The following is a 27,183-nucleotide window of genomic DNA, read 5'->3' as shown; positions in this document are numbered from 1 at the left end:
TGAGATAAACACTGTCTGTTGATGCCTTGACCCAGAAGAACACAGTGTAGGCAGAGCACTTGCCCAGCCACGTGTGAACTCCTGGGTTCCACCCCAGCACCCTAGTAGCAAGAGAACTGACAGGCACACATAATTTGTATACAATTTTGGGGGTACGCAGACCCTCTTTACTTTGTCCTCCGAATTTGACGCCGCATTTACCGAGGTGAATTCTGAGGTACAGAGTGGGGAATGGGTTGTTCAAGGGAACAGATGCAGTTAGCTGCAGAGCTCCAGGAGCTCAGAGGTGCGGATACGGATTGGGATTGTTCGTCTGTAGATTTGGAGGACTGTGCTTGAAAGGGAGGCTGGCGAGGCGAAGGTGTGGCTTTATCTAGCCCCGCCCCCTCCACCGGGCTGGGGCGTGGCCTTCCTCCGACCTGCTCTGGTCCAACATGGCTCCGCGGTTGTGCATCATCTCTGCAGCGGCACGGCGGCTGCTGGGGAAGCCGGGACCCCGCGCTGGGGACCTCGCCGCTGCGGCTGCTGTGCGGTGAGAGGCCGGCGGGGCTGACCGCGTGCCCGGAACAGGGCCAGGGGAGGGGGCTGGAATGAAGAGCAGACTCTTGGGTTTGGAATTCTTCGGGGGTTAGAGGCGGAGATGCCAGGATGTAGGCCTTAGGAGAGTCTGAGAAAGAATAAGGGAGGTGAAAAGATATGGGTAGGGTTTTGTTTTTTAAACAGGTTCACACTACATGTGATTCGAACTCGGAATCCTCTTGCCTCGGCCTCCTAGATATTACTGGCGTGCATTACCATGCCTTGCTGGGCAGGTTCTTTGTCCTGTTTGGGACCTGAGTCTGGGCTGAGAATAAAAAATGAGGTGAGTGGGAGGGACAGGTCTTGAGCACTGGAGCGGGGACGAAGGCAGAGGACAGTGGTAGCAGCCCTCTAGTCTGGCCTTTGTGATTGAGCACGCGCTGGGGGCTTCTGGGCCAGGCAGCTCCTCCCTCAGCAAGTTCTAGGAGGAAGGAGAGGAGGACTGAGGTACAGTGGGAATCCCCAGAGTGATTCCTCACCCTGCGCTGTACAGTGGGTCAGCAGAAGTGGGTTAGAGTTGTTCAAGGTCAGTCTCCGAGCCGTGCGGAGGTTGCTCTGGATGTAGGACCCAGGTCTCATGATGCACCCTGCACTTTGCACCACCGCTGGTGGCCTGAGAGAGAGAGAGGCTCAGCTCTGGCTGCGCAGGGCTTGGCTTCCCCTGACTGGCTCTGGGCTGCTCCTCCCTCCACCGCGCAGTGTCCTGCACTATCCTCATCTCTGCACTCACCACCCTGAGCCCTTCTGACCCCGTGCTGACCTGTCGTGCCCTAGTCCTTCTCCTGTTTGCGCAGCCTCACAGGTTTGAGAACAGGGTATGTGCAAAGAGTATTTGCTAAAGAAGTGAGAACACTTGTCTGTCCTCACACCTGTGGAAAGGAATCCGCACTCCTCCTGCCCCAGCCCAGGAGTGAAGCCATGTAGTCCCATTAGATCACTGTGCGCTGGGACTTTTTGGAAAGCTGAGATATCTGAGTTGGACATGTGCCCTTCACCTCCATGCTGGAGAAAGAGGGAGACGTTGACATTGGGAAATGAGCCTGGAGTGTACCTTGTAAACAGCCTTTTGTGGAGGGATGACCTTGGGCAGAAGGAGGAAACAGGATGTATCTGATAGGATTGTGTTGCTAGGAAAAGAATCCAGGAACTCAGGTATGCTAGGCTAGTGTTCTTTCTACCAATTAAACCATAATATTTCTAGACTTCATTGGATTGTTGAGGATTAAGAAGCCATGCTTGTGTTACCCATTGCCCAAGCCTATGCCTCAAGCAGTTTCTGTCATGGCGAGAGCTGAAAGAATATCAAGGAAAACATTATTTTTAATTTAATTTAAAATATTACTTTGAGCCAGATGGTGATGGCACACACCTTTAACCCCAGCACTTGGGTGGCAGAGGCAGGCCGATCTCTGAGTTGGAGGCCAGTCTGGTCTACAGATCCAGCTCCAGGACCCAGGACAGTTAGGACTACACAGAGAGACCATGTCTCATAAAACAAAACAACAACAACAAAATTATTTTAGGGTCTAGAGAGGTGATGGGTTAGCACTGGTTGCTCTTTCTGAGTACCCGGGTTGATTCACAGTTCACACACGTGACCACTTAACAGCTGTCTGTAACTCCACCTCCAAAGGATCTTCACAGGTGCCAGGTGTGCAAGTGGCCCATAGACACACGCAGGCAAAACACCCACATATAACATAATTTAAAATTTATTTTGTGTGCACGTGCAACTGAACACTTGTGTGTGTGCACATGTGTGTGCATGTCCGTACTGTGGCTGTGTGTGAGACATGTGTGGCATGTCCGTACGTGTGGAGATCATCATGTGGCTCCCAGGCATCTAACCCAGGTTGTCAGTCTTGGCAGCAGGTGCCTTTACATTTGACTGGTCCAAGATCATCTAGTTTTTTCTTTAAAGAAATTTGACTTAGCGGTAAAGGCGGTGGTGGCGCATGCCTTTAATCCCAGCACTCGGGAGGCAGAGGCAGGTGGATCTCTGTGGGTTTGAGGCCAGCCTGGTCTCCAAAGCGAGTTCCAGGAAAGGTGCAAAGCTACACAGAGAAACCCTGTCTCGAAAAAACAAAAAAAAAAAAAGAAAAGAAAAAGAAATTTTACTTTTATTTATGTGTGTGTAAAGGGGAGAGAGAGAATGAGAATGTGCACATGAATGCAGGTGCCCACTGAGACCAGAAAAAGGAGTTCAGTCTCTTGGAACTGGAGTTCCAGGCTGTTGTGAGCTACTGATGTGGGTGCTGGGAACCAAGCTTGGGTCTTCTGCAAGAACAGTGTGTTCTCTTAACCACCAAGCCATGTCCAGCCCACAGATTTCCCCCCCTTCCCCCAGGACAGGGTTTCTCTGTGTAGCCCTGGCTGCCCTGGAACTAGCTTTGTAGACCAGGCTGGCCTTGAACTCACAGAGATCTGCCTCCGAGTGCTGGGGTTAAAGGCGTGTGCCACCATCTGCCCTGCACAAGATCATCTTTTAGGAGACCATGTTTTCTTGAGGAAGGAAGACACTGAGGCTGAGAAAGGAACAGAGTCAGTTGGTGGTAGGATTTTTTGTGTGGCGAACACCCGGAGGTCACAAAGGGATGGGGGAGGGGTTAGAGGCAGCCTGCTGCTTCTAAATTTGGCAATCCTGGATGATTCTTGGTGACTCTGGTTTCTTTCTGTGTAAAATGGGTAGGGTGATCCCTGCCGTGTGCTATGAAGACACTCAGCACTTATCTACGATACTTACCCTCAGTGATTTGCATATATATATATATATTTTTTGCCCTGGCCTCATATTGAGACCTGAAAGCACCCGTTCTTGCTGACCTGATTCAGCCTACTCCCTATGTTTCTGGAGTCACTCTTGGGGCCGGCTGTAATACCGAAGATTTGGGGTAAAGAGACTGCGTGGCCAGCACTTTACTTGATGAGCCGTCTTGCTGGCCCCTTCGTTGTTTTGAGATTTTATTGTAAGAGGAGAGGTGAATATGATTACAACACATTGTCCAAAATCCTCAAAGAATTAATAAGTTAAAAATAAATGTACTGGGAGGATTAACTTGTATATAGTAGCTGCTCAATAAACAGTGCTATTTAGGGATAATGGTGCATGCTTGTATTCCTATCACTGGTAGACTGAGGCAGGGGAATCATGAGTTAGAAGCTTGCCTGGGATATATAGCAAGACTCTTTTGAAAGAAAGAAATAAAGAGAAATTCTTGTTACTCCTACGCTAATCTTGTTGTCCACAAGCCTTTGGTGAGTTATAAAGGGTGGTTTGGCTTGTGTGTTTGTGTTTGTGTGTTTCCCCTTGTGTCTCTGGGACTTGAACATAGGACCTCACGCATGCTAGCCAAGATGTATCTGCAGCCCCAAACTTTAGTTCTTATAGCCAAAAACACCACTCTCATGATAAGCAGAACTGTGGTTCCTCTCTAAAGTCAGCCAGCTCAAATTGAGATGTTTCAGGACCTACAGAGAGCTGCACTTCCCAGTCTAGAAGGTTCTGAGTTTCTCAGGCCAGTGCACTCGGACTTTTGACTTCCATTGGCAGTATGAATGTGACGTCTACAATAACTTTTCCCAAGGAGATAGAAATGTTCTTGTCTAGGTCAAGTAATTTCTGAGCTATTGTATCAGAAGCATTGTGCGAGGTCATGTGGGGAATGGAAGGATGATCATCTGTGACTTGCTGTATAGCTGTGGGAAAAGACGAGGCTGTGAAACTGAGAGAGAGTCTCATGGAAAAGGGCTGGACTGGTCTAGCTGGGGCAGATCTCTTTCATTCTTCTCAGGGCTGGGGTTGAACTTAGGGCCTTGTGAATGCTGGGCAAGTGTTCTATCACAATGCCATATCCCTCGCCCTTTTGACATTGATTTTGAGACCTAGTCTTACTAAGTTGCTTGAGCTGGCCTTGACCTCCATTTGTAGCCCAGGCCTAAGGTAAACTTGGAATCACGCTGTCTCATCCCTCTTGAGTACTGGGGAGTCTCAGGTAGCAGCTACCATTCCTAGCTCTGTAGGCCCTTGTTATTTATTTGGTTAAGAGTTTTTGTTTTAAACTCTTTAAAAGTCATTTGCTTTATTTTATTTTATTTTTCTGGAGCTGAGGACTGAACCCAGGGTCTTGCACTTGCTAGGCAAGCGCTCTACCACTGAGCTAAATCCCCAGCCCAACTTAAATATGTTATATGTTTACAGATTTTGTTTTGTTTTGTTTTGGTTTTTTGAGACAGGGTTTCTTTGTGTTGTTTTGGTGCCTGTCCTGGATTTCACTCTGTAGATCAGGCTGGCCTCAAACTCACAGAGATCCGCCTGGCTCTGCCTCCCAAGTGCTGGGATTAAAGACGTGTGCCACCGCTGCCCGTTATTTGCTTTATTTATGTGTATGTTGGCATGAGTTTATGTGGACCATGTTTATATAGGAGCCTGCAGAGGTCAGCTCTCCTGAACCTGCAGTTGCAGACTGTTGTGAGATGCCAGGTGGTGCTGGCATCCAAACTCAGGTCCACTGTAATAGCAGTAATTGCTATTAACTGCTGAGCCATCTCTCCAGCCCTTGTTTTGTGTTTTAAATATAGGGTCTAACTCTGTAACTATATCTGGCCTGGAACTCTCTCTGTAGACCTCACAAGGATCTACCAGCCTCCTGAGTGTTGGGATTAAAGGTATATGCTACCAAACCCAGCCTATTTTTATCATTTATTATGAGTGTATATGTGTGTATCTGAGTGTGGGTTTGTACATGTAAGTATAGGCTAGTAGGCCAGAGGGTCGCATTGGGTTCTCTGGAGCTGGAGGTGGTTGCAGGCCACCAGGCATGGGTGCTGGGAAGAGAACTCAGATCTTCCGTAAGAGCAGTAAGTGCTCTTTAACCACTGAGCCATCTCTGTAGTTTCATTAGTGTTTGTTTGATTTGTTTTGGGGACAGGGTATGTAGCCCTGGCTGTCCTGAAACTTGCTGTGTAGACCAGGCTAGCCTGGAACTCACAAAGGTTGGGATTAAAGATGTTTGTCACTATGCCAGCAACTTTAGGTTTTGGTGTGTTTTTTGTTTTTGTTTTGTTTGTTTGTTTTTGGGGGGCGTTAGAGACAGGGTTTCTCTGTGTAGCTTTGCACCTGTCCTGGAGCTCACTTGGTAATCCAGGCTGGCCTCAGACTCACAGAGATCCGCCTGGCTCTGCCTCCTGAGTGCTGGGATTAAAGGCGGTCGCCACCACTGCCCGGCTGTTTGTTTGGTTTTTGAGATAGGGTCTCATATAGCTCAAATTTTACTATTTGCCTGAAGATGACATATTGAAATATTATAGGCATGCTTCACTAAATCTGCCCTGTGTAGACTTTTAAAAACTCAGATTGGGGTTGGAGAGATGGTGTAATAGTTAACAGTGCTGGCCATATAACCATAAGACCGGAGTGTGGATTCCAGGATCCATGTGACAAGCTGGGTGTGGTCTCATGTGCCTGTAGCCATAATACTATAGTTGACAGAGACAGGAAGATCAGTGAGACTTGCTGGCTGTCAGCCCAAGGGGGAAAAAAGAGACCCTGTTCCAAAGGACTAGAGGAAGAACCAGATGCCCTTTGCTTGTGTGCACAGATGTGAATATACCAGGACACTCATACTCTAAAATGCAGATTGTAACCATGCATGGTGCATGTATATAACTCTAGCACTTCCAGGCAGGAGGATCACCAGTTCGAAGCCAGCCTGTGTTGTATAGGCAGTTCCAGGCTAGCCTAGGGTGAGTAGTGAGACCCTGCCCCGCCCCCATACAAAGTTAAATTGCTAGGCCTGCCTCATAATCCCATCCCCGAACTTTTATGCAGTAGTCTGGGATGGAGCCTGAGAGGTTTGAATAAGTTCTTAGGCCATGCTGACAGTGTTAGTCTGAGAACCATTGCAGTAGGAAAACCTAGCTCCAAAATTACCAAATTTAAAGGGAGCTAGAATCTCAATTAGAGATGTGGAGATATTTGGACTTTTCTTTGTGGACATCAAGTAGAGGAATGACAGGAAAATAAGATTTTATGGGCAACAAAAAAAATTCCTTTATGGTTGGGGAGATGGCTAAGTAAAATGCTTGCCACGGAAACATGAGAACTTGAGTTCAGATCTCCAGCATCCATGTGGAAAGCCAGGCGTGTGATGATACACGCCTTTGATCCCAGCACTAGGGCAGCATAGGCAGGTGGATCTCTGAGTTCAAGGCCAGCATGGTCTACAGAGTGAGTTCTAGGACAGCCAGGGCTACACAGAGAAACCCTGTCTCCAAACAAACATAGGTGTGACATGTCCCTGTAACCCTTAGTGCTGGGAGGAAGGGACAGAAGGCTCCCTCAGCTCGCTGACCAGGTTGCCTTGCCACATCAATGAGCTCCAGGTATAGTAAGAGACACCTGCGAAGACTTAGGGTGGAGAGCAATAGAAAAGATCCCTGACACCAATCTCTAGCACATATGCCTGCACATGCACAGACAAGGTATCTCTGTAATAGCTCCAGCTGTCCTGGAACTCGCTGTGTAGACCAGGCTGGCCTCCTGGCCACAAATGATGCTTTAAAGAATAGGGTGTAGGTCAGAGGTGGAGTACTTGCTTGGCATATGCCAGGCCCCGTGTTTTGTTCTAGCACTACAGGAACCAAAATGCTTTACAAAGGTTAAGGGGCAGATTAAGAAAAGGGGGGAAACCTGGTGGTGGTGGTGGTGGCGGTGGCGGCGGCGGCGCACGCCTTTCATCCCAGCTCTGGCGGGGCAGAGGCAGGCAGATCTCTGTGAGTTCAAGGCCAGCCTGGTCTACAAAGCGACGACAGTGACAGAGAGACCCTGTCTCGTGAAACTTTAAGAAAAAGAAAGCAAAGCAAAGGGGGAAACGGAAGGAGAGACCCATTAGGAAGTGAGAAGCAGCGTTGTTGGCTGTACTGTCGTGCTGGGCCTTTTCTCTAACCCTCCAGCCCCTTTTTAGAGATGAGACTGGGGAAGCTAGCGTTGGAACCTGGGTTTGACCCAGCGACACCGACAAGTTCTTCAGTCTCTTGAGCACTGATTCTGCTGTGGTGGTTGGACTGGAAAGGCTCCTGAGTCTGAGTTCGCATTCTAGGTCAAGGTCTCTCTTTAACTTTCAGGCTTTAATCTCGCTGCCTGCCTGTCTATCTGTCCGTCTGTCCATCCATTGTCTATCTGTCTGCTTTTATCTATATCTTTTTGCATCTATGCCCCATTTCCATTCATTTATCTCCCAAACACAGATTGAGCATGTATGTTAGCCTTGCTTCAGTTACTGGAAACACAGCAGAACACACCAGATCCACCTTGTGAGGCTGTGTCTGGTGGGAAGACAAACAATAAATAAAGTGTAATAATCGAACAAAACAGTTTTTTTTTGGTTTGGGTATGTATAATTTTTTTTTTTTTTTTTTTTTTTTTCAGCACTGGAGATGGAACCCAGGGTGTCTTGCATGCTAGGTAGCTCAGGCATAGCACTTTAGGTCAAGGGTAGGAGAACATCAGGAATTCACTAGAAAAGGAAAAATTGAACTCTTAAAAATGTGCACTTGAGGGCCGGAGAGATAGCTCAGTGGTTAAGAGAGAGCACTTGCTACTCTTGCAGAGGACCTGGGTTCAGTTCCCAGCACCCACACAGTGGCTCCCAACCATCTGTAACTTCAGAGATCTAATGTTCTCTTCTGGCGCCTATGTGGTGTACATACATACATTCAGGTAAACACTCACACACGTTAAATAAATACATCTTTAAAAAAAATAACTCACTTAAGATGTTGGCTTGAAATTGAGACACCCCCTGGGTCTGAACAAGTCCCTTATTAGATTTTTACCTATATAAAACATCTTCCTGGGGTTGAGAGATGACTTAGCAGGTAAGAGCACTGGCTACTCTTCCAGAGACCTGGGGTTTAATTCCCAGCACCCACATGGTGGCTCACAACTGTCTGTAACTCCAGTTCCGGGGGAATCTGATAGCATCTTCTGGCCTCCAGAGAGCCAAGCATGGAAGTGGTGCACAGACATGCATGCAGGCAAAATATCCATATACATAAAATGAAATAAAAATTAGTGAAAAAGAAAAGACCTAGCTGGGTGGGCTGTCCTATCTTGCTCACTTAACAACACATGGGGAAGCAGAATGGCAGGAAGAGATGGAAACCAAAGCTCCAGGTACCTCCCCTCCCCTCCCCTCCCCTCCCCTCCCTTCCCCTCCCTTCCCCAACCTTGAAGCCCCTGCCCGGCTTGCTCTTTAGGATTGGCCACGGGATATTTATCTTGGCCACTGCTGATGTTAATGAGTTACCGAGAGCCTAGCTCTGGAGCAAAGGTCTTGGTGGGCAAATCCAGCCACTGTCCTCCCTGTCACCTGTCCCTCCTGGGGAAGCAGCCCCACCGTTCAGAGCAAAGGCCGTGCCCTTCTGAGCCCCAGCTGAGGAACTGGTTTTCAGAAGCGCTGGTCTCTGATTTTCCATATGACCTTGGCAAGTTCCTTAAGGCACGAGCTTGTGCTTCATCCTGAAGGTGGCGGTCCTAGAACCCACACTAAGAGGGTTGCATTGCTTCATGCAGCTCCTGCAGTGAAGAAGCTCCCAGTCTGGCGCAGAGGCACCCTAAGTGCACCATGTGTCCCACCCACCTAGGACACTTGTCCTTTTGCTTCTTGCTAAGTGAACAAATACACGCACAGTAACTGAAAGAGACCGTGACTTTAGAGGTGTTTAAACCAGCGTTCTTCTCACTTTATAACAATTTAAATTTAACCATTCTTGTAAATTATTGTGGTCCGGCCTTAATAATCTTCCCCAGAGTCCCAGAAGAGAAGCTACAGACAGTGAGAATTATTTTCAGGAGAAGAATCTAAGTACACTGAGCTCTTAGTCTGTCTACTTTATTCCTCTGGGATAGCATGCTATCTACACAGCTTTAGTTCTGTTCTCATAACTAGCTCCTTTCTTGTCTGACTTCTCTCTACATTTATCTGCTCTAAGTTCTATCTTAATTCTCTCATCTTAGTTCTGCCCCATCTTGGTCTTTCTCATCTCGTTCTTCCCTATCTGGCTCTCTTCCTCACCTTCCATCTAGTTCTCCAGTCAAAATCCTCCTCAGACTCTGAGGTTTACAGTTCTACACCCATGCAATAGCGGTGCTCTAGCTAGAGCAAGGTCACCAGGCTTGAATTCTTACAGGGTCATAAAGACAGACAAGAGTTTTCCTCAGGCACTGACCACCAGGCTTTCTTTTACAACCCAAAATGGGAGTGGTAAAGGAGGAGGTCAACTGAGAGCTAATATCAGTTACTAGTATATCAGAAAAAGGGAATTTATGTGCTCACACTACATTCCTAGAGGTGATTAGGTAAATGTTAGGAGTCTATAATGTTAGTATAAATACCACTAAGGCTGTATAAGAAAGGAGGGTCTGAGCTAAATTTGCCTTAATTCAGGAGATCGTTTGGCCTTGGATGCTTGATAGCTATTTCAGATAAAACACACTGTTATGAGTTCTTGGAAGCATACATAGCATGCAAGAATATCATTGCAGGAATTGGCTAATATATATACAAAAGCTAAAATGTCACCAAGACTTCTTAAGCCATGACTTGACCTTTGGAAAAATCCTTAACCTTTCCAAGTAGTAGCTTTTGTGATAGTAGCTGAATTCCATTATGTTTTCCTGCGGCTTGCAGCAAATCATCGACATCTTCCCTCTCCCAGGTAAGCAGCATAGATTCCTCGTTTGCTGTTGGTTACTTGTTGTGACAGATACTTGATAAGGAGCAGCTTAAGGGGAAAGGGCCTACTCTGTTTGAATGTACAGTCCATGACATTGGGCAGAGCCTGATGTGGCTGCTCAGATTGTGTCTGCAGTCAGCAAGTGGAGATGAATTCAGCTGCTCATCAGGCTTTCCTTCTTCCCCCTTGCCTCTTTTATTCAGTCTAGATTTCTAGCCACTGTGCTGGATGAGTCTTCTCAGTTAAGCCTCTTTGGAAATGCCCTCACAGACACGGCCAGAGGTGTGTCTCCTAGGTTATCCCAAACCCAGTCAAGTGGACAATGGAGAATAGATATTACACCCTTTACTTCTGGTTTCACTTCCTGTAGGTTTAGTTATCTGCTAGCAACGCTTATCAGAAAATAGGAAATGGAAAATTCCAGAAATAGACCACATCCACAAACACTTTATTACAGAATAATTGTTTTAGTTTATCATTATCAATTTCTTACTATGCTTAGCTTATAAATTAAATTTTATCATCATTGTAAGTACATGTATATGAAAAAGATGCCTTATAGATTAAACTGTATTGTAAAGATGTGCATATAGGAAAGAAGCATAGTATTTGCCATGTGAAACACTTTTGGGAAGGATGATGACCCAGCCAATAAAGAATTTAACAAGACATGAACAGAGGACTTGCTGAAATACACGGCAAGAAAGCGTGAGTTTCCAGAGAGGGAAGTCACACCCCTGAAAAGGGATGGAAACCTTTTTATAATAGTTAAGGGGATGTTACTTGATTTTACCATCATAGACTCTTGTTCAGGTTCATATTTGAGGGAATAGGTGGACCTCTCATTATCTTGCTTAATAGTAAATTTTATGAAGTAAGTTGTTTTTCTTGAATCGGCCATTTGTGTAAGGTTCCATGAGTCATTAAGGGTTAGTTTTAGATGTCTGTGTAAGATGTGGATCTGGGCTGGTGAGAGCACTCAGTGGGTCACTGCCCTTGCAGAGGGCCCTGGGTCAGTTCCCAGCACCCACATTTTGGCTCACAACCACCTGTAACTCCAGTTCTAGCGAATTGGATGTTTTCCTTCTGGTCTCCCTGGGTGCAGCATGCATGTGGTGCAGTTACATGCTGGCAAAGCAGTCATACATATTTAAAAAATGATTGGCAAGGTATCCTTGCACATCGTTAATCCCAGCATTGGGGAGTCTGAGGCAGGAAGATCTCTGAGTTTGAGGCCAGCCTGGTCTACAGAGTGAGTTCCAGGACAACCAAGGCTACGCAGAGAAACCCTGTCTCAAAAAACAAAACAAACGAAAAAAGATAAAGATCAGGCCATATTGTTGAGTGGGAATTTTGCTTTTATTTTTGGCCTCTTTTCTTTACATTCCCAAGATAGCTGAGCAAAGTCAAGTCACTGACAAGAGATGAGGATTCCCCTTCTTCTGAGCTCCACAAAGCTAAGTGGGGGTATCACAGGGCCCGGTTGGAGCTGCTGGTTCAGTCACTTCAGGATTGTAGGATGTAAGGCATAGAAGGCTCTGGAGCCCCCCCACCCCCCTTTTTTTTTGAAAGGGAAAGGAGTGGCTATCTCAAGAGGTAGAAGTCTAGACTGTGGTATCATTTGGAAATTAAGAGGTCTTCAGAGGTGAGAGACAGGTGTTGATGGTTGATATCCCTGAAGACTACAGTCTGGAGCTTGATGGCCTGTACTCTGTAAAATACTAATTGTACCAGAAGATTAAGTAAGTGAGGGTCAAAAAAGAAAGGTGAGGATTAGGCTAGTGAGCAGGTCAACCCCCATGCCTCTCAGTTAAGAGCCATCCTTTGGAGACTCTTAAATTTGATGTCTATAGTATCCTGTAACCTACGGCATGTACTATGCTGATTGATAGGTGTAGCTGCAGTATTCTCCCAGAGTCAGTACCCCTTTGGGCCACCATACATAGATCAAAGACATGACAGTTACGGAGCATTACTGAAGCACCCCGGTCCTCAAAAACTGATGAGATGTAGCTTAAGCTTATGTAGTGAATCTAAGTCTGCATCTCTGGTATCTACTCCTGCTGTAATGCCCAGTCCTGCCTGGTAGGAGGGGTTTCCGATGGACAGTCTCCTAAGTCAGGAGACACAAGGAGGCTGAATAACTGTTAGGGGCAATGAAGGCAGGGACAGGTCCATTAAGCCTGAAGATAGACGGTGGTGTTCGATAAAAAGTAAATGGTTGGATGTTCCAGAAACGGAGGAGGCTGAGGGATGGAAGAAATAGAAGGAGTCTGACTGTTTAAGGGGCAGTTGAAGCTGAGGTGTTGGGGGCTGAAGCCATTTTCCTCATACAGGTAGAACTGTCAGGGGTCTGTTAGGATCTAGTGTTGGTGATCGGAGAGAGGAGAATTTGAAGGGCTCTTTTGAGAGGAGGTTTGGTTTTGTCACAGAGGTATGTTGGGACAAGCAGTTGGTCAGGCTTGACTGAGTTTTGTGAGTTTTTCTAGAGTTTTATCAGGTAGGCCAAAGAATAAACACCTGTGAGACCTGTACATTGTCTTGGAATTGGGGGTTTGACAGGTACACTTTTTATGTCTCTAATAGAAGGGTAAAGTTGTGTGATTAAAGAATGCCTACGGGCCGGGCAGTGGTGGCACATGCCTTTAATTCCAGCAGAGGCAGAGGCAGGCAGATCTCTGAGTTCGAGGTCAGCCAGGGCTATACAGAGAAACCCTGTCTCACAAAACAAAACAAAAAGAATGCCTGTGGGATGGGACCCCTTGTGGCTTCAATTCAAATGAGCCTGGTTTAATAGGCCAGCATTTGACAAGACTATACACTAAATTGGTGAGTGTGGAGATGCAAAGAAATAGATTTATGTTTACATTTGGCTGTGAGAATGTTGAAGAGGTGTGCTGAGCCCACAGAGATAGAGTTCTATTGGAAATGTGTGTGGAGGGAAATTATTAATTGGGGCCATTTAAATAGTGGCTGAGCAGGAAATGCACTCCTGGTAGGAGTTAAGGGTAAGCAAAGGCAGAGGTCGTCCATCAGGGTCCAGTTGTGTTACTTGAGATTATGGGCCTTTGGGGGAAGGTGAGGAAGCAGGAGGGGCTGAGACCAGGAGTAGCAGAATAACCCAAGTCAGAATGGTTAAAAATGACCCTATTAGGTGATTTCAGGAAGACAAGTAAAGAGTGTGACAGTGGCCATCAGGAAGATGAGACCAAATCCTAGGCCAAGTATAGGGGCCCAGTGCTGTTGGAGTGAGGGATGTGAGATCTCTGTTTAATTACTATTTGAATTTTATTTATATTTTATGTGTATGGGTGTTTTGCCGGCATGTATGTCTGTGCATCATGTGCATTTTTGGTGCCCTGAGTGTCCAGAAGAGGGCACCAGATCCCCTGAGACAGGAGTTATAAATAGTTATGAGCCACCATGTGGGTGCTGGGACTTGAACCCAGGTCCTCTGGAAGAGCAGCCAGTGCTTTAACTGCTGAGCCATCTCCAACTTAAAAGGTGAATTTTTTTTTTTTTTTTTTGTTACTGTGTTTGTTTTCAGACAGGGTCTCTAAATAGCCCTGGCTGTCCTGGAACTTGCTCTATAGACCAGGGTGGTCTTGAATTTACAGAGATCTGCCTGCCTCTATCCCCTGAGTACCAGGCTTAAAGGGGTGCACCACCACACCTAGCTTCACACCTGGGTGTGAGATCTTAAAAGTACAGTTGGGAGGAAAAGTGGGCTGAGGAGGGTCTGAAGTGTGAACTTAGAGAGCTTCTAAGAGTTAGATTAAGGGGACTGGAGATGGCTCTGTGGTTAAGAGCAATGGCTGCTCTTGTGGAGGACCCAGGTTTGGATCCCAGCTCCCACACGGCAGCTTACAAACATCTATAACTCTAGTTCCTCTGCTGACCTCTGTGGGCTCCTGTAAGCATATGATGCACAAACATACACTCGGGCACACATGCACATAAAAATTAAATAGCTACATATAAATAAAAAGACTTAGATTAACCATTTCAGCCTTTTCAGATGATAGAGGGCTGCCACACAGCATGGAGATCATGCCTAATTTTGAGACTTTCATTTACTCCTTAATATTGAAAATGGAAGCTGAGGGGTTGGGGATTTAGCTCAGTGGTAGAGCGCTTGCCTAACAAGCACAAGGCCCTGGGTTCGGTCCTCAGCTCTGAAAAAAAAAAAAAAAAAAAAAAAAAAACAAAACAAAAGAAAAACAAAACAAAAACAAAAGAAAGTGGAAGCTGAACATTGTCATACTGTAGGTGGGGGTGGGGGTGGGGTCGTGGGGCAAAGCAAGGATGTTTTCAAGAGGATGGTGGCCTGTGAGGCTCTCCCTTGCTCTGCTTTACGGGAGTTTGCTTCTTCCACTGGGTGAAGGTCCCTGTCTACTAGAACTATTATATCTGTGACCATCATGCGGGGGGGGGGGGGGGGGGGGGGGGGGGGGGAGTGGGTGAGGTTTATTTGGATTTCCTGAGACTGTGGGAGAGTAGGATTGGGGATTAAGATTGCAGTGAAAGACTGTTGATCAGCTTGGTTGTTATCCTAAGAACTGTCAGAGTCGGCCTGGCAGTGAATAATGGCCACCTCAGTTAGAAGCCCGGTGGCTTCAGGTAGGGCCAGGATCTCCTAGACATGTCTGATCAGGGCGTCATGGCAGTGCAGAGACCCCATTCTTCCCAGATGGCTGCACAGACACTCATTGCATGAAAAAAAAAAAAATCACATTTCTGCCCTTGGTGAAGACAAGTAGTTCTGTCTTTGAGCTTATTACCCAGAAAAGGCCCAGATTCTATGACCTCTGTGAAGCCATGTCCTGCCACCGGAAAAACTGCCAACATCTGTGAGCCAGGTAGTCTCGGGTGGGGGTGTTGTAAAGGGGCTCAAGGTGAGGATCTGGAGGGAAGTTTTGTAGCAAGTTCTGGAGTGTGTGCAAGAGTGTGAGATTTGTTGACTCCCCTGAGATCCAGTAGAAGGCTCTTGAATTGACATTGTCAAGGACCTGGTGGAGCCTATAAGCTGTCATACTCTGTTCCAGAGTTAATTTGGAGGCCTTTCCAGCCAGAAGGACAACAGCTGTCCCATGCCCCTGGGTCTAATGACTTGAAAGAGTAAACGGCTGGACTCTCAGAGGGCCCCAGGATTTGAGTTCAGAATTCCTGGGAATTCTGTTCTCTCATATTCATGTACATAGAGAGAAAAGGGCGCGGTGAGGCAGGAAAAGTTAATCCTGCTACAGAAGCTCGGTAGGATGTTAAGGAATAGGAAGAAGGAGCTTGTAAAAAAAAATTTTTTTTTTTTTGGTTTTTCGAGACAGGGTTTCTCTGTGTAGCTTTGCGCCTTTCCTGGAACTCACTTGGTAGCCCAGGCTGGCCTCGAACTCACAGAGATCCGCCTGTCTCTGCCTCCCGAGTGCTGGGATTAAAGGTGTGCGCCACCACCGCCCGGCTGAGCTTGTAAAATTGTAACATAGAACCCAGAAAGGCAAAAGGAAGAATCTTGGCTGCTCATGGGGGTGATTGCCTGCTTTAGGGGGGCCAGGGTCTTTGTCATCATCACAAAGACGGGCTTCAGGGAAGGTGAGTTGGGGGGTTGATCCTCTTAGCGATAGACTTTGTTGTGTGGCTGGAGAACCCCTGGGCAGGGAGTGAAGTGGAGGGGAGAGAAGGGAGAGATACTGCAGCACAGCTTCTCTCCTGGCCTCCTGAGCTCTACAAGGATACAGTGGGGACTGGGCAGCTGGGATCTCTCTAGAAGGCACTGTGTCTGCCCGGATGATGGCATTTCACTCTCTGTAGCTGCCATGGGACTCCGTGGCCCTGTTGTTAGAAATGTAGGTCATCAGGCCAAGGGAAGAGCAGGGGAATCGCTAGGGCTCCTGTGCCTCCACGTGGCCCTCTCAATCCCTCTGTCCCGCAGCTTCTATTCCAAGGACAGTGAAGGCAGCTGGTTCCGCTCCCTCTTTGTTCACAAGGTGGATCCTCGGAAGGATGCCCACTCCACGCTGCTGTCTAAGAAGGAGACTAGTAATCTCTACAAGATCCAATGTGAGTAGCTGCTAAACTGGCTAGCTGCACCTCAGGCTTTTTTTTTTTTGTGGGTGGATTTGGGGTAAAGAGCTATGATATTGGAGACGACAGAATCCTCCTTCTCAGCAAGGCCCCATGCTGTCCTGGGAGCCTTGGCCCTATTTGGGGCCTGCTCACTCTGATCCCCCAGCTCCCTCCCAAACACACACACACACACACACACACACACACACACACACACACACAAGCATGTGTGAGTATTGCATGCACTTCATTTCCTGCTCTCTGTCGTATGTTGCAGTTCACAATGTGAAGCCCGAATATCTGGATGCCTACAACAGTCTGACGTGAGTGTTCTCCATCTACTGTTCCCTTCCACTGTGGGAGGTAGAGGGTAGGGCCCTCCTTCCCAAGAAACTCTTAAACCCTCTGCCTCATTCTCCTGTCCAAGTAAAGGGTGTGGATTCTAGAGCCCCACCTGTGCTTCTTAGAGGGGAGCCAAGCTTGGCCCTGGGGCCCGAGTTGGAACCTTTATCTCAGGGCCCTTGGTGACCAGTGCAAGCCCTGCTCCTTCCTGTGCCCTTCCCACAGGGAGGCTGTGCTGCCCAAGCTGCACCTGGATGAGGACTACCCCTGCTCGCTTGTGGGCAACTGGAACACGTGGTACGGGGAGCAGGACCAAGCAGGTGAGCTTCCCTTGTCCACAGTGACCACCCAGCCCGGGTCTCCACCAGCTCTCGTATCCGACTGCCCTCCTCTCTCTGCAGCATCTCTGGGGGCATGAGGGAGTATGTTTCTTTCATACCTCATCGCCCCCCCCAAACACCTGTTGTGGCTCCTCCCTCAGTGCCCTCAGGCAGCCCATGAGGCCTGTGAGTCCTTCCTTGCCCAGTCCACAGCCTTCCTTTGCTACCTCTGTTCACTGTGCTGCTCTGCCTATGAGTCATCGGTTCCCTGGGTAGAACTCTCTACTCTCTGGTTATAGGTGGCCGACCTGAGGGGTTTGTTCTCCCTCGCCTGGTTTACTTGGTTTGGTTTACCTGTCTTTTAACTTGTTTGAGATGGGGGCTTACTGTGTAGACCAGGCTGGCCTCTAAGACGTACTTTCCCTCTAGAATATTATTAATGGACCAGCCTTAATAATCTTCCCATGGGGCCCCAAAGAGAAGCAACCAACGGCGGGTGGAGGAATCTAGATACACCAAGCCCTTTGTCCGTTTACTTTATTCCTCTATGACAAAAATTCTATCTATATAGCTTCAATTCCATCTTGAATCTTAGTTCCTCTTTGTACCTACTTTTTCTGTCCCCTCATAGCCCTGGTAATAACTAAGCCCTTATGCTTTTGGCCTCATCTTCGTCCTCTGTTCCTTCATCCTCCATCTATCCTTCCTGGCTCCTTACTCCTGGCCCTAATAAACTCTATAAGGAACTTCCTTACCCTCTACAGAAGCTCTGTCATCTCTCTGGTCATGCTGCTCGGTCTAACATCTACAGAGAGACTGCCTTGTTCTTTTTCTCCCTGCCACGCAATTCTGTCCACCAGGAATTCTGCCTCACTCTTTACTCCACCTGGATATGCAAAAACCTCCTTTGTCCTCAGTCAATTGCTCTGGAAAGCCACTAGGCCTGAAGGCACTGGATAGTCTGAGCTTTATCTGCACAAGAAACAAAGCTATGCATCTAGGAGCCAGGTTACCTCCAAAAGGAGTTTTACCTTAGTTCAGGGGCTTCAGGCGCCTAGCAGGTGGTCTGGTAGCTAGTCTGTTCCTTGCTTGTCCTTCAGTGCTTTGTTTGGAGCTGGCCCTATCTTTGGATGTAGCTAAAAGGGAATATTTGCAAAATAGCCAATTCAAATGCTAAAAAGGGAGCAGGGGGGCAGAAGGCCCTGCCTACATGACCTTATCCAAGTACTGGCCAGAGTAGGATGCTCACACATACATGTTCTATGGGAATTATGAGCACAAGAAATTCATAACGAGGAGCAGCTGAATATTAAAACTGAATAACACCAAATATTCCGTGATAAATGGCTTCCCACTAGAAAAATGCCTTGAAAATTCTAGGTATAGCTTTAATACACAGCCAAATCTCTATAATATATTCTTCTGACCCTCAAGGTCTCCCTGCTTCAGCCTCCTGAGTGCTGAAATGCTTGATTGTCTTTTTTTTTTTTTTTTTTTTTCCTTCTGCAAGACAGGGTCCTGGTGTCCTGGAACTCACTCTGTAGACCAGGCTGGCCTTGAACTCACAGAGATCCACCTGCCTCTGCCTCTCAAGTGTTGGAATTAAAGGTGTGCACCACCACTCTTGGCTTGTTTGCTTGTCTTTTTTTTTTTTTTTTAAGATTTATTTATTTATTATGTATATATGTATTTTGCCTGCAGGTACGCCTGCAGGCCAGAAGAGGGCACCAGATCTCACTATAGATGGTTGAGCCACCATGTGGTTGCTGGGGACTGAACTAAGGACCTCTGGAAGACCAGTCAGTGCCCTTAACCACTGAACCATCTCTCCAGCCCCCGTTTGATTATCTTTTAAAGCTATTTTTAAATTAATTTACTTTGTGTGTGTGTGTGTGTGTCTGTCTGTCTGTCTGTCTGTCCTCTGTCTGTACAGGTGTGCATGTGCTGTGGCGTGCCTGTGGAGGTTAGTGGACAGTGGTTCTTGTCTTCACCATGTTGAAGTGGGGTCCCCTTTGTTTCTGGTGCTGCACTGTGCACTCCAGGCTAGATTACAGATGTGCACTTCTGTTCCTGGCTTTTTCACTTGGGTTCCAGGGATCAGGCTCCAGTTGTCTGGCTTGTGTAGCAAGAGCTTTTACTTTCACATCTCACCAGCTCTTGCCTGTCTTACTGTTTTATATTTTGGTGTAGACGTGGCATCCTTCTGAAAAATGATCTTTGCATTTTTGCTGGGTCAGGCACTGTCCTTGGTGGGTCAGGCACTGTCCCTGGCTCTCACCTCCACTACTTGCCTCTTCATTCCCTAATGATGTGTCCCTGTAGCTGCCGACATCCTTGTCTACCGTCTCCTATAGGTAGTGAGTTTTGGGGGTCAGGGCTATATCTCTTTGCAATATTTAATACTCAATATAAATATTTCCTCTCTTTAGAAAATTCATGCTGGGGAGTGGGGTGGTGCTGGAGAGATGGCTCAGTGGTTAAGAGCACTGGCTGCTCTTCCAGAGGTCTCACAGGTTCCATTCCCAGCATACACTTGGTGGCAGGCAACTATCTGTAACTTCAATTCCTGGGGAACCCCACACCTTCTGCTGGCTTCACAGGCACTGCATACCCATGGTGCACAGACATAAGCCACATGTAAGCCAAACACCTGCACCCATAAAATTAAAAAGTAAATAGTTCCTCAAAAAGTTATTGTCAAAATGTTTATGCTGGGGCCTGGGGAGGTATCAGCAGTTAAGAGCACCTTTCGCACTTGCAGAGGACCTGGATTCAATTTCTGGCATCCAACCATCCACAAGCATCCACAATTCCAGCTCCAGAGAGTCTGCATCCTCTTCTGACCTCCATGGCACCAGGCACACACATGATGCACATACATGGTACACATACACGCATTCAGACAAAGCACTCATACACATAAACTTAATCCTGAAAAAAAAAATGTTTTAAAAGCTCATGCTGGCTGACTCCTGTAATCCTCGAATTCAGGAGACTGAAGCAGAAGGATTACTGTGAATTTGAGGACACACTGGTCTACAGAGTGAGCACCAGACCAGCCAGGTCTATAGAATGAGACTGTGTCTTGAAAAATTAAAACCAAACTTGACCATAACAACCAGAAAACTCGGTTCCTCAGTCATCTTGAACACACCTCAAGTGTCCAATGAAAGACCTGCCTGGCTGGCGGCTGCCATTGGTAGACGGCTGTAGCCATTTCCAGTGTGGCAGAGTATCATTTTGCATGGTACAGGTATAGACTATGGCACAGCCATTACAGACAACCCTCTCAGCTTCCCTTGCATAAACTCCCAACAGTGGGAGCTCATCACCCCATAAGCCAACCTGTCTCAAGCCTGATGTGTGTGTTTAGTAAAAGAAAACAATCTGTAAGCCTAGCATGGTGGTACACATTTGTAATCCCAGTACTTGAGAAGTAGAGGCAGGTGGTACCATAAGTTCAGGGCCAGCTTGGACTACATATTAAGTTCAGGCCAGTGAGCAGGGCACAGGGATATATATGTGAATAAACTTGTCAAAACCACTGATCTGTCTTCTCTAGGGGCCACTGATGACTAGAGACTTCTTTCTTGGCCTCTTCACACCTCACATTAAGTTGACCCCTTTCCCATAGGTCGGCATTCTTGTTTTGCCATGATAGGACAGACTGCCATCCATACAAAAGTTATGGTACTTCCCTCTGGAACAGGCCCTTTGAACTATAGGGTCAGACCGTTTTGCAAATGGGAAAATCAAGGTGCCAAGAAAGTCTGATGAGCCGGGCGGTGGTGGCGCACGCCTTTAATCCCAGCACTCGGGAGGCAGAGGCAGGCGGATCTCTGTGAGTTCGAGGCCAGCCTGGACTACCAAGTGAGTTCCAGGAAAAGGCGCAAAGCTACACAGAGAAACCCTGTCTCGAAAAACCAAAACAAAAAAAAAAAAAAGAAAGTCTGATGAGGGAATGGCTACCGTGGGAAGTAACAGAACCTGTGCTTTCAAGTCACAGGTCAGTCGGTTACCCTCAGCTCTGGCATGGCCCCTCGCCTCCTGGGGGCCTGCCTCCCCGCACAGCTGTGGTCCCACTGTTAGTGCTCTGTTGTTTGACTTCTTCCTCTCCTCCTCTGTCTGCCCCGCCATCCCCCCTCCCTCCCCCTCCCTCTTTTCCTCTGCTTTGCTGTTGATTGACCTACGCCTCGCATATGCTAAGTACATGTTCTCTCACATTAGCTCATGCTTTGCTTACTGGGACTCAGGTTAGCTACCCAGGGCTGCCATAAACTACTACAGACTCCAGAACGGAAGTGCATCCTTCAACTTCGGCAGCCAGAGGCAGAAATCAAGGTACTAGCTCAGTCTGGGCTTCCTCTGAGGCTCAGGGAGCGTCCTTCCTGCCTCTTGCAACTTCCGGCTGTTAGGAACCCCTGGCATTCTTTGGCATGTGGGCACATCAGTCTGAGCTCTGTCTTCTGAGTCACAGGGTATTCCCTTTGTATACATCTCTCCTCTGATAAGGGCACCAGACTGGACTGAAGGTTTATCCAGTATATAGTCTTAACTCAGTTATCTACAGAGACCCTGTTTCCAAACAAGGTCACATAGCATGTTTCTGGCAGGGCATGAATTTTGGAGGGGCTCCTATTGAAGCCAGCAGAGACTATGGTTGGGGGAAAATCTAATGTTACAAAGAGTTCTCAGTGAGAATGAGGCTGGCCTCTCATTGGAGGACCAAGGGGTCTCTATAATCAGTCTTGAGTATCCACGAGGAGATCATGTGTATATTGGCATCCCTGTATGTATCCTTCTGCCCCTGACCACATGCTGGAGTATCCCAGTATCCCAGCCCTTAGTTTGTTTTTCCTCCCCCCCCCCTTTTTTTTTTTGAGGCAGAGTCTTCCACAGCTCAGGCTGGCCTTGAACCTTCTGATCCTCCTGTCTCCACACAAATGTATGTCACCAGCCCAGTTTTATGTAATGTTGGGGATTTTGAACTCAGGGCTTTGTGCAGGCTACCAGCTAAGCTACATTCCCAGTCTGCTTCCTTCCTTCATAAGGTTGGGTCTCCCTCTGTTACCCAGACATTAGCTCAAGGCATCATCCTGCATCAGCTTCCCAAGCGGCTGGAACTACACATCCCTGTCTCCATACATAGCTGCAGGTTTTACTTATTTATTTTTCTTACAGTCACTGCCTTGGAACTCTCTTGTAATCGTTTGGTTGGTTTTTTTTGCAGTGCTAGAGATGGAACCTGGGGTCTCCTGCTATTAGACAAATGCTCTACCAGTGAGCTACAGCATCAGCCCTCTTGGAGTGTTCTGTTTATCCCTGTGTCTGCTGGTGTCCCTAGGGTGGAAGATGTAGCTGGAGAGTTTTCTCTCTGGGTCCTGCCAAGCCCCAGCAGTCTGACAGCCCACTTATAAAATAAACACACAGACGTATAGTATTTAAACTGTTTGGCCTAATGGCTCAGGCTTCTAGCTATCTAGTTCCTACATCTTAAATTAATCCATTTCTATAAATCTATACCTTGACACGTGGCTTATTGGCATCTTCACATGCAGCTTGTCATGGCAGCGGCTGGCAGTGTCTCTCTCTGCCTTCCTGTTCTCTCAATTCTCTTCCCTATTCGTCCCACCTATACTTCCTGCCTGGCTACTGGCCAATCAGTGTTTTATTTATTGACCAATCAGAGCAACACATTTGACATACAGACCATCCCACAGCAGGAAGACACTCAGATCATCTTTTGTTTGATTTTGTTTGTGATGCTATAGATGAAACCCAGGTCCTTCTGCATGCCAAGCACGTGTTTTATCAGTAGCTACCCCCATCCTCATCTGATCCTCTTGTTGCTGCGATTTTAGGAATGTTGGAGTTTTGTGGATGAGGACATTGAGTCCTTGAGGGGTCAAAGGCTACCAAGCAGAGCAGAGCTAGTGGTCTCCTGGGCTTGTACTGGGCTTGCATCTAACGTCATCCCTCTACCCCGTGGTACTCCTCACCAAGACCAGGGGACTAGGAGACCCCCCCACTCTACTGCCACACACACACAGTCCAGCCTTGGTGGTGGTTGCTCAGGCAGACTCCCGGTAGCTCCTTGACCTGTATCCCTGTCCCCAACAGTGCACCTATGGCGGTTCTCAGGTGGCTATCCAGCCCTCATGGACTGCATGAACAAGCTAAAAAACAACAAGGTATCCCAGCATCCTGTGTGCATGTTGCTTCCAGCCCAGCCCTGTGTGGAGGGGAGTGTGGGAGATTCCTCTGCCACCCACAGAGCACACTGACAGGGTAGCATAAAGCTCCTGGCTACTGTGCCTGCAATGCTCTGCCTTCAGGAGTACCTGGAGTTCCGGAAGGAACGGAGCAAGATGCTGCTGTCCCGGAGAAACCAGTTGCTTCTGGAGTTCAGCTTCTGGAATGAGCCACAGCCCAGAGCTGGCCCCCACATCTATGAGCTGAGGACATACAAGCTCAAGGTACCTGGCTGCCAACCGAGCCCTCTTGCCTTCTGTCTTCCCCCGCTGTTCTGTTGCTTTGCCAGAGCTCTGGTTAGGAGTGTCTGATGCTCCTCCCTCCTGGTATGCTCAGAGCAGAGGGATGTGCATTTCCTGCGCATCGCTGCACACCAGGTGTGAGTCAGGGCCCATGAGTGAGCCCCTGGCTCTGGGGAAGGCTGGTTTCCCATCCCTACCCTTACGATGTTGGGAGTCCAAGGTGGTGCTCACTTCCTCCTCCCTCTGGATCTCTTCCAGCCAGGAACCATGATTGAGTGGGGAAACAACTGGTAAGTAGTGGCACTCGGTTGGGTCCCTGCTGTCCTGCCCCACCAGGTTCTCAGTGGGCTTCCTTAGGGCGTGTTACAGGGAACCCAGCACGCTCTGCACCTCGCAGATCTCAGACAAGGATCCATCTGAACAGTGCCAATTCTGTAGAGGAAAGTGCTGCCAACCAGCTAGCAGCTACACCTCCAGAATCCGTCCCCTGGACCCCACTTTGACCCCACCCATAAAATGTGGCCAGAGAATCAGCCTGGGACACCCTAGGGGACCATTGCCTGGGCCTCTGCCTCATGTTCTCTGCTATCTCCAGGGCTCGAGCCATCAAGTACCGTCAAGAGAACCAGGAAGCAGTGGGAGGCTTCTTTTCACAAATAGGAGAGCTCTACGTGGTGCACCACCTATGGGGTAGGTTGGAGGCACTCCAGGAGACCCTGTTTGTCCCGTCACCTCACAAAACGCGTGGATGCATCTGTGTTCCTGTTGCTCTCACATCCTAGCAGAGGGAGATGCACCCTCAGACAAACTAGCAAAAGGACTCAATTTCACATGACAGATGCTGTGGGAGACCAGGCAGGGGAAGACAGCAGAAAGAAGCAAGGGACCTTAGTGGCTTGGATAGACAAGGCCCCTCTGAAGGGTACAATACCGAGACCTGAGCTGAAGGGTGAGGAAGCCGGCTAGGGATTGCTGGAGGAAGTCGCAAGCAGACAGAACAGCATGTGAGGAGGCCTTCGATGAGTGGAAAGGAGGCGGGCATGGAGGGAACGGGAAGAGCGTGGTAGACAGGATGGATGGATGGAGGAGGCCAGCCATCAGATCAGGCTGGGCCTCGAAGGCCGTGGGAATGAGCTGGGGTTTATCATGGATGTGGTAGGAGAGGCAGCAGCAGCAGCGTATCAGTTCTGTGCCTGGTAGGGACGCAAGGTTGGAAACTGGGCATGGGAAGATGCTTACATTAGTGCAGGCAGGTGGGCATGGGCCGGCTTCAGGTAGTGGCAGTGGTGTGCTCAGACAGATTCATTGGTCTAAACATCGAATTGATGGGACTGAGAGTGAATTGCTGGAGGAGAAAGGAGAGGGTAAGGAGAGCATTCAGACTCTTCCCTGAGCAGCTGTGTGTCCTGTTCTCAGACAAGGAGGTCTAGGGGAGGAGCTAAGTCATGGGATTGGGGTATAATTGTGGCCTCTGGGAGAGTTATATTTAGTATGCCGGTGTTGGTCCAGTCAGCACTTGCCACCAAGCCTGACAACCTGAGTTTGATTCCCAGGATCCACATGGCCGGAGTGATCTGACTCCTGCAAATTACCTTCTGACCTCCACATACTCCTCACCCTGAATAAATAAATGCAATAAACATTGTAAGATACAGCTGCTCCCCACAGGAGAGCTTGAGACTGGAAATATATGTTTCAAAACCCTTAATCCCTACCACAGGGCCTTTGTGCATGTGTGCGCCACTGCTGCCCCGTGGGAGTCATTCATTTTAACATGTGTGACCCAATGCTGTTGACAGCAGCGTTTGCTGACAGTCTAAGGAGCCATCTGGGGACGAAGAGATAGTAGGGCAGGGTTTGGGCAATGGGAGGGTCTTTGTGCTGAGGCAGGGATCCGATTCTCTGAGGAATGAGCCTCTGCCTTTCTCACAGCCTACAAAGATCTGCAGTCTCGGGAGGAGACTCGAAATGCAGCCTGGAGGAAGAGGGGCTGGGATGAAAATGTCTACTATACAGGTGGGTGTCTCCTCTGCAGGTCACTGGTGCCTTTGCAAGTGGTCCGCTGGGAGACCCGAGGCCGCAGGTCTCTGCCAGGCCAGCTGGCATCACTTGACTGCCTCTAGTGTAGGGACGCACTGTCTTGTTTGTTTGGTCCCCACCCCCATTTGAACTAGTGCCATGCCCTACTGCCCAAGCTCATCCTGGTGGACCTTTCCCCCTCAGTCTTCCAAGTTGCTGGGATTGCAGGCATGTGCCGCTGGGCCCAAGTGGGAACTTACTTTGACATGCGTTTGTAGCTAGAGTTTTCCTGCCTTGCCCACAGTCAGGACAAATCTTTGTCACCCGCCAGTCCCACAGCCGCTCAGACCCAACCAAGTAAACACAGAGACTTATATTGCATACAAACTGTATGGCCGTGGCAGGCTTCTTGCTAACTGTTCTTATAGCTTAAATTAATCCATTTCCATAAATATATACCTTGCCACGTGGCTGGTGGCTTACCGGCATCCTCATATGCTGCTGGTCATGGCGGCGGCTGCAGTGTCTCTCCGCCTCAGCCTTCTGCTTCCCAGAATTCTCCTCTCTCCTTGTCCCACCTACTTCCTGCCTGGCCACTGGCCAACCAGTGTTTTATTTATTGACCAATCAGAGCAATTTGACATATAGACCGTCCCACAGCACTTCCCCTTTCTTTTTTTTTTAAAAGGAAGGTTTTAACTTTTACACATCTCCAAAGTCAGCTTGGTATATTTGGGAATTTGGGCGTAGCTTCTCTTACTACTTCCTGCTGGAGGGGGGCGCTGTATCTTATGGGGACACAAAGAAAATTTTAGGATCATGGAGTAGTCCGTGACTTGAAACGATTCTGGATGTTGGATCATCTGGGCCATGGTGTCATCGGAGACCTTTCAGGTGGTCTTGGCTGGTCAAACCTGATGTATCTTAATCTGGAACAAATCCATAGCCTCTGGCTTTCTGTAGAAACAAAAGCAGAGCCTCCTTTCCAAAGCAACATATCCTTACATCCACATTTTGAAGTCAAGGTACCTTTAAAAATATACATTTTGGCATAACTCAACAGCTTTTGTAATCAAATGTTTTTCTTCAGTTACAAATATCAAAGAGAACATAATCCAGATTCTCTGTGTGGTAGCCATCTTTATGTGGCTTATGTTTTATATTACCTTGAGCCTATTGCTTTAAACTGCAGCCTTCTTAGCACTGTGGCTGCTGGCTCCGCCCACTTCAGCTTCCCAACATGGCGGTGGTCCGTTTTCCGCCAGCTCTGGGAGCCATCAACTCTCAGAAATAGTGGGTCTATGCTTCTTATCAAAGCAGCGTGTAGCCCAGAAACCTCTTTTTGTTTTCTACTAGCAAAGGCTAAATCCACCATGCAGCTTAATGTGCCACTTGCAGAGGCCTCATTCCCGCCATACTGCAGACCGAGCTCACACGCTAGGAACCCGCCAGTAGCTCAAACCGGCAGCTGCTGCTCATTTGAGAGAGACAATTAGGAAGCTGTTTTTAGCTCCATTTTAGAATCTTTTCTCAGGTTTTAGGTGGAAACTCTTGCCCTCTCGTTGGGCACCATTTGTAGCTAGAGTTTTCCTGCCTTGCCCACAGTCAGGACAAATCTTTGTCACCCGCCAGTC

The 27,183-nt window shown here is 48.0% G+C and overlaps 1 protein-coding gene across 1 annotated transcript in view; it reads left to right on the top strand.

Annotated features, from left to right (window-relative positions):
- The first annotated feature begins 387 nt into the window (after positions 1-387).
- The window catches only part of Nipsnap1 (nipsnap homolog 1), a 29,544-nt gene continuing 2,748 nt past the window's right edge, over positions 388-27,183 (top strand). Inside the window, exons 1-9 of the mRNA XM_028870637.2 lie at positions 388-532; positions 16,241-16,368; positions 16,652-16,697; positions 16,942-17,036; positions 23,157-23,227; positions 23,372-23,512; positions 23,789-23,820; positions 24,126-24,220; positions 25,463-25,546. Coding sequence (XP_028726470.1) covers positions 435-532; positions 16,241-16,368; positions 16,652-16,697; positions 16,942-17,036; positions 23,157-23,227; positions 23,372-23,512; positions 23,789-23,820; positions 24,126-24,220; positions 25,463-25,546 — 790 coding nt within the window. The 5' untranslated portion in view covers positions 388-434. The remainder of the gene's footprint in view (positions 533-16,240; positions 16,369-16,651; positions 16,698-16,941; positions 17,037-23,156; positions 23,228-23,371; positions 23,513-23,788; positions 23,821-24,125; positions 24,221-25,462; positions 25,547-27,183) is intronic.

This window comes from Peromyscus leucopus, chromosome 7, assembly GCF_004664715.2.
Source record: "Peromyscus leucopus breed LL Stock chromosome 7, UCI_PerLeu_2.1, whole genome shotgun sequence".
NCBI lineage: Eukaryota > Metazoa > Chordata > Mammalia > Rodentia > Cricetidae > Peromyscus > Peromyscus leucopus.
This window is presented reverse-complemented; position numbering and strand designations above follow the sequence as displayed.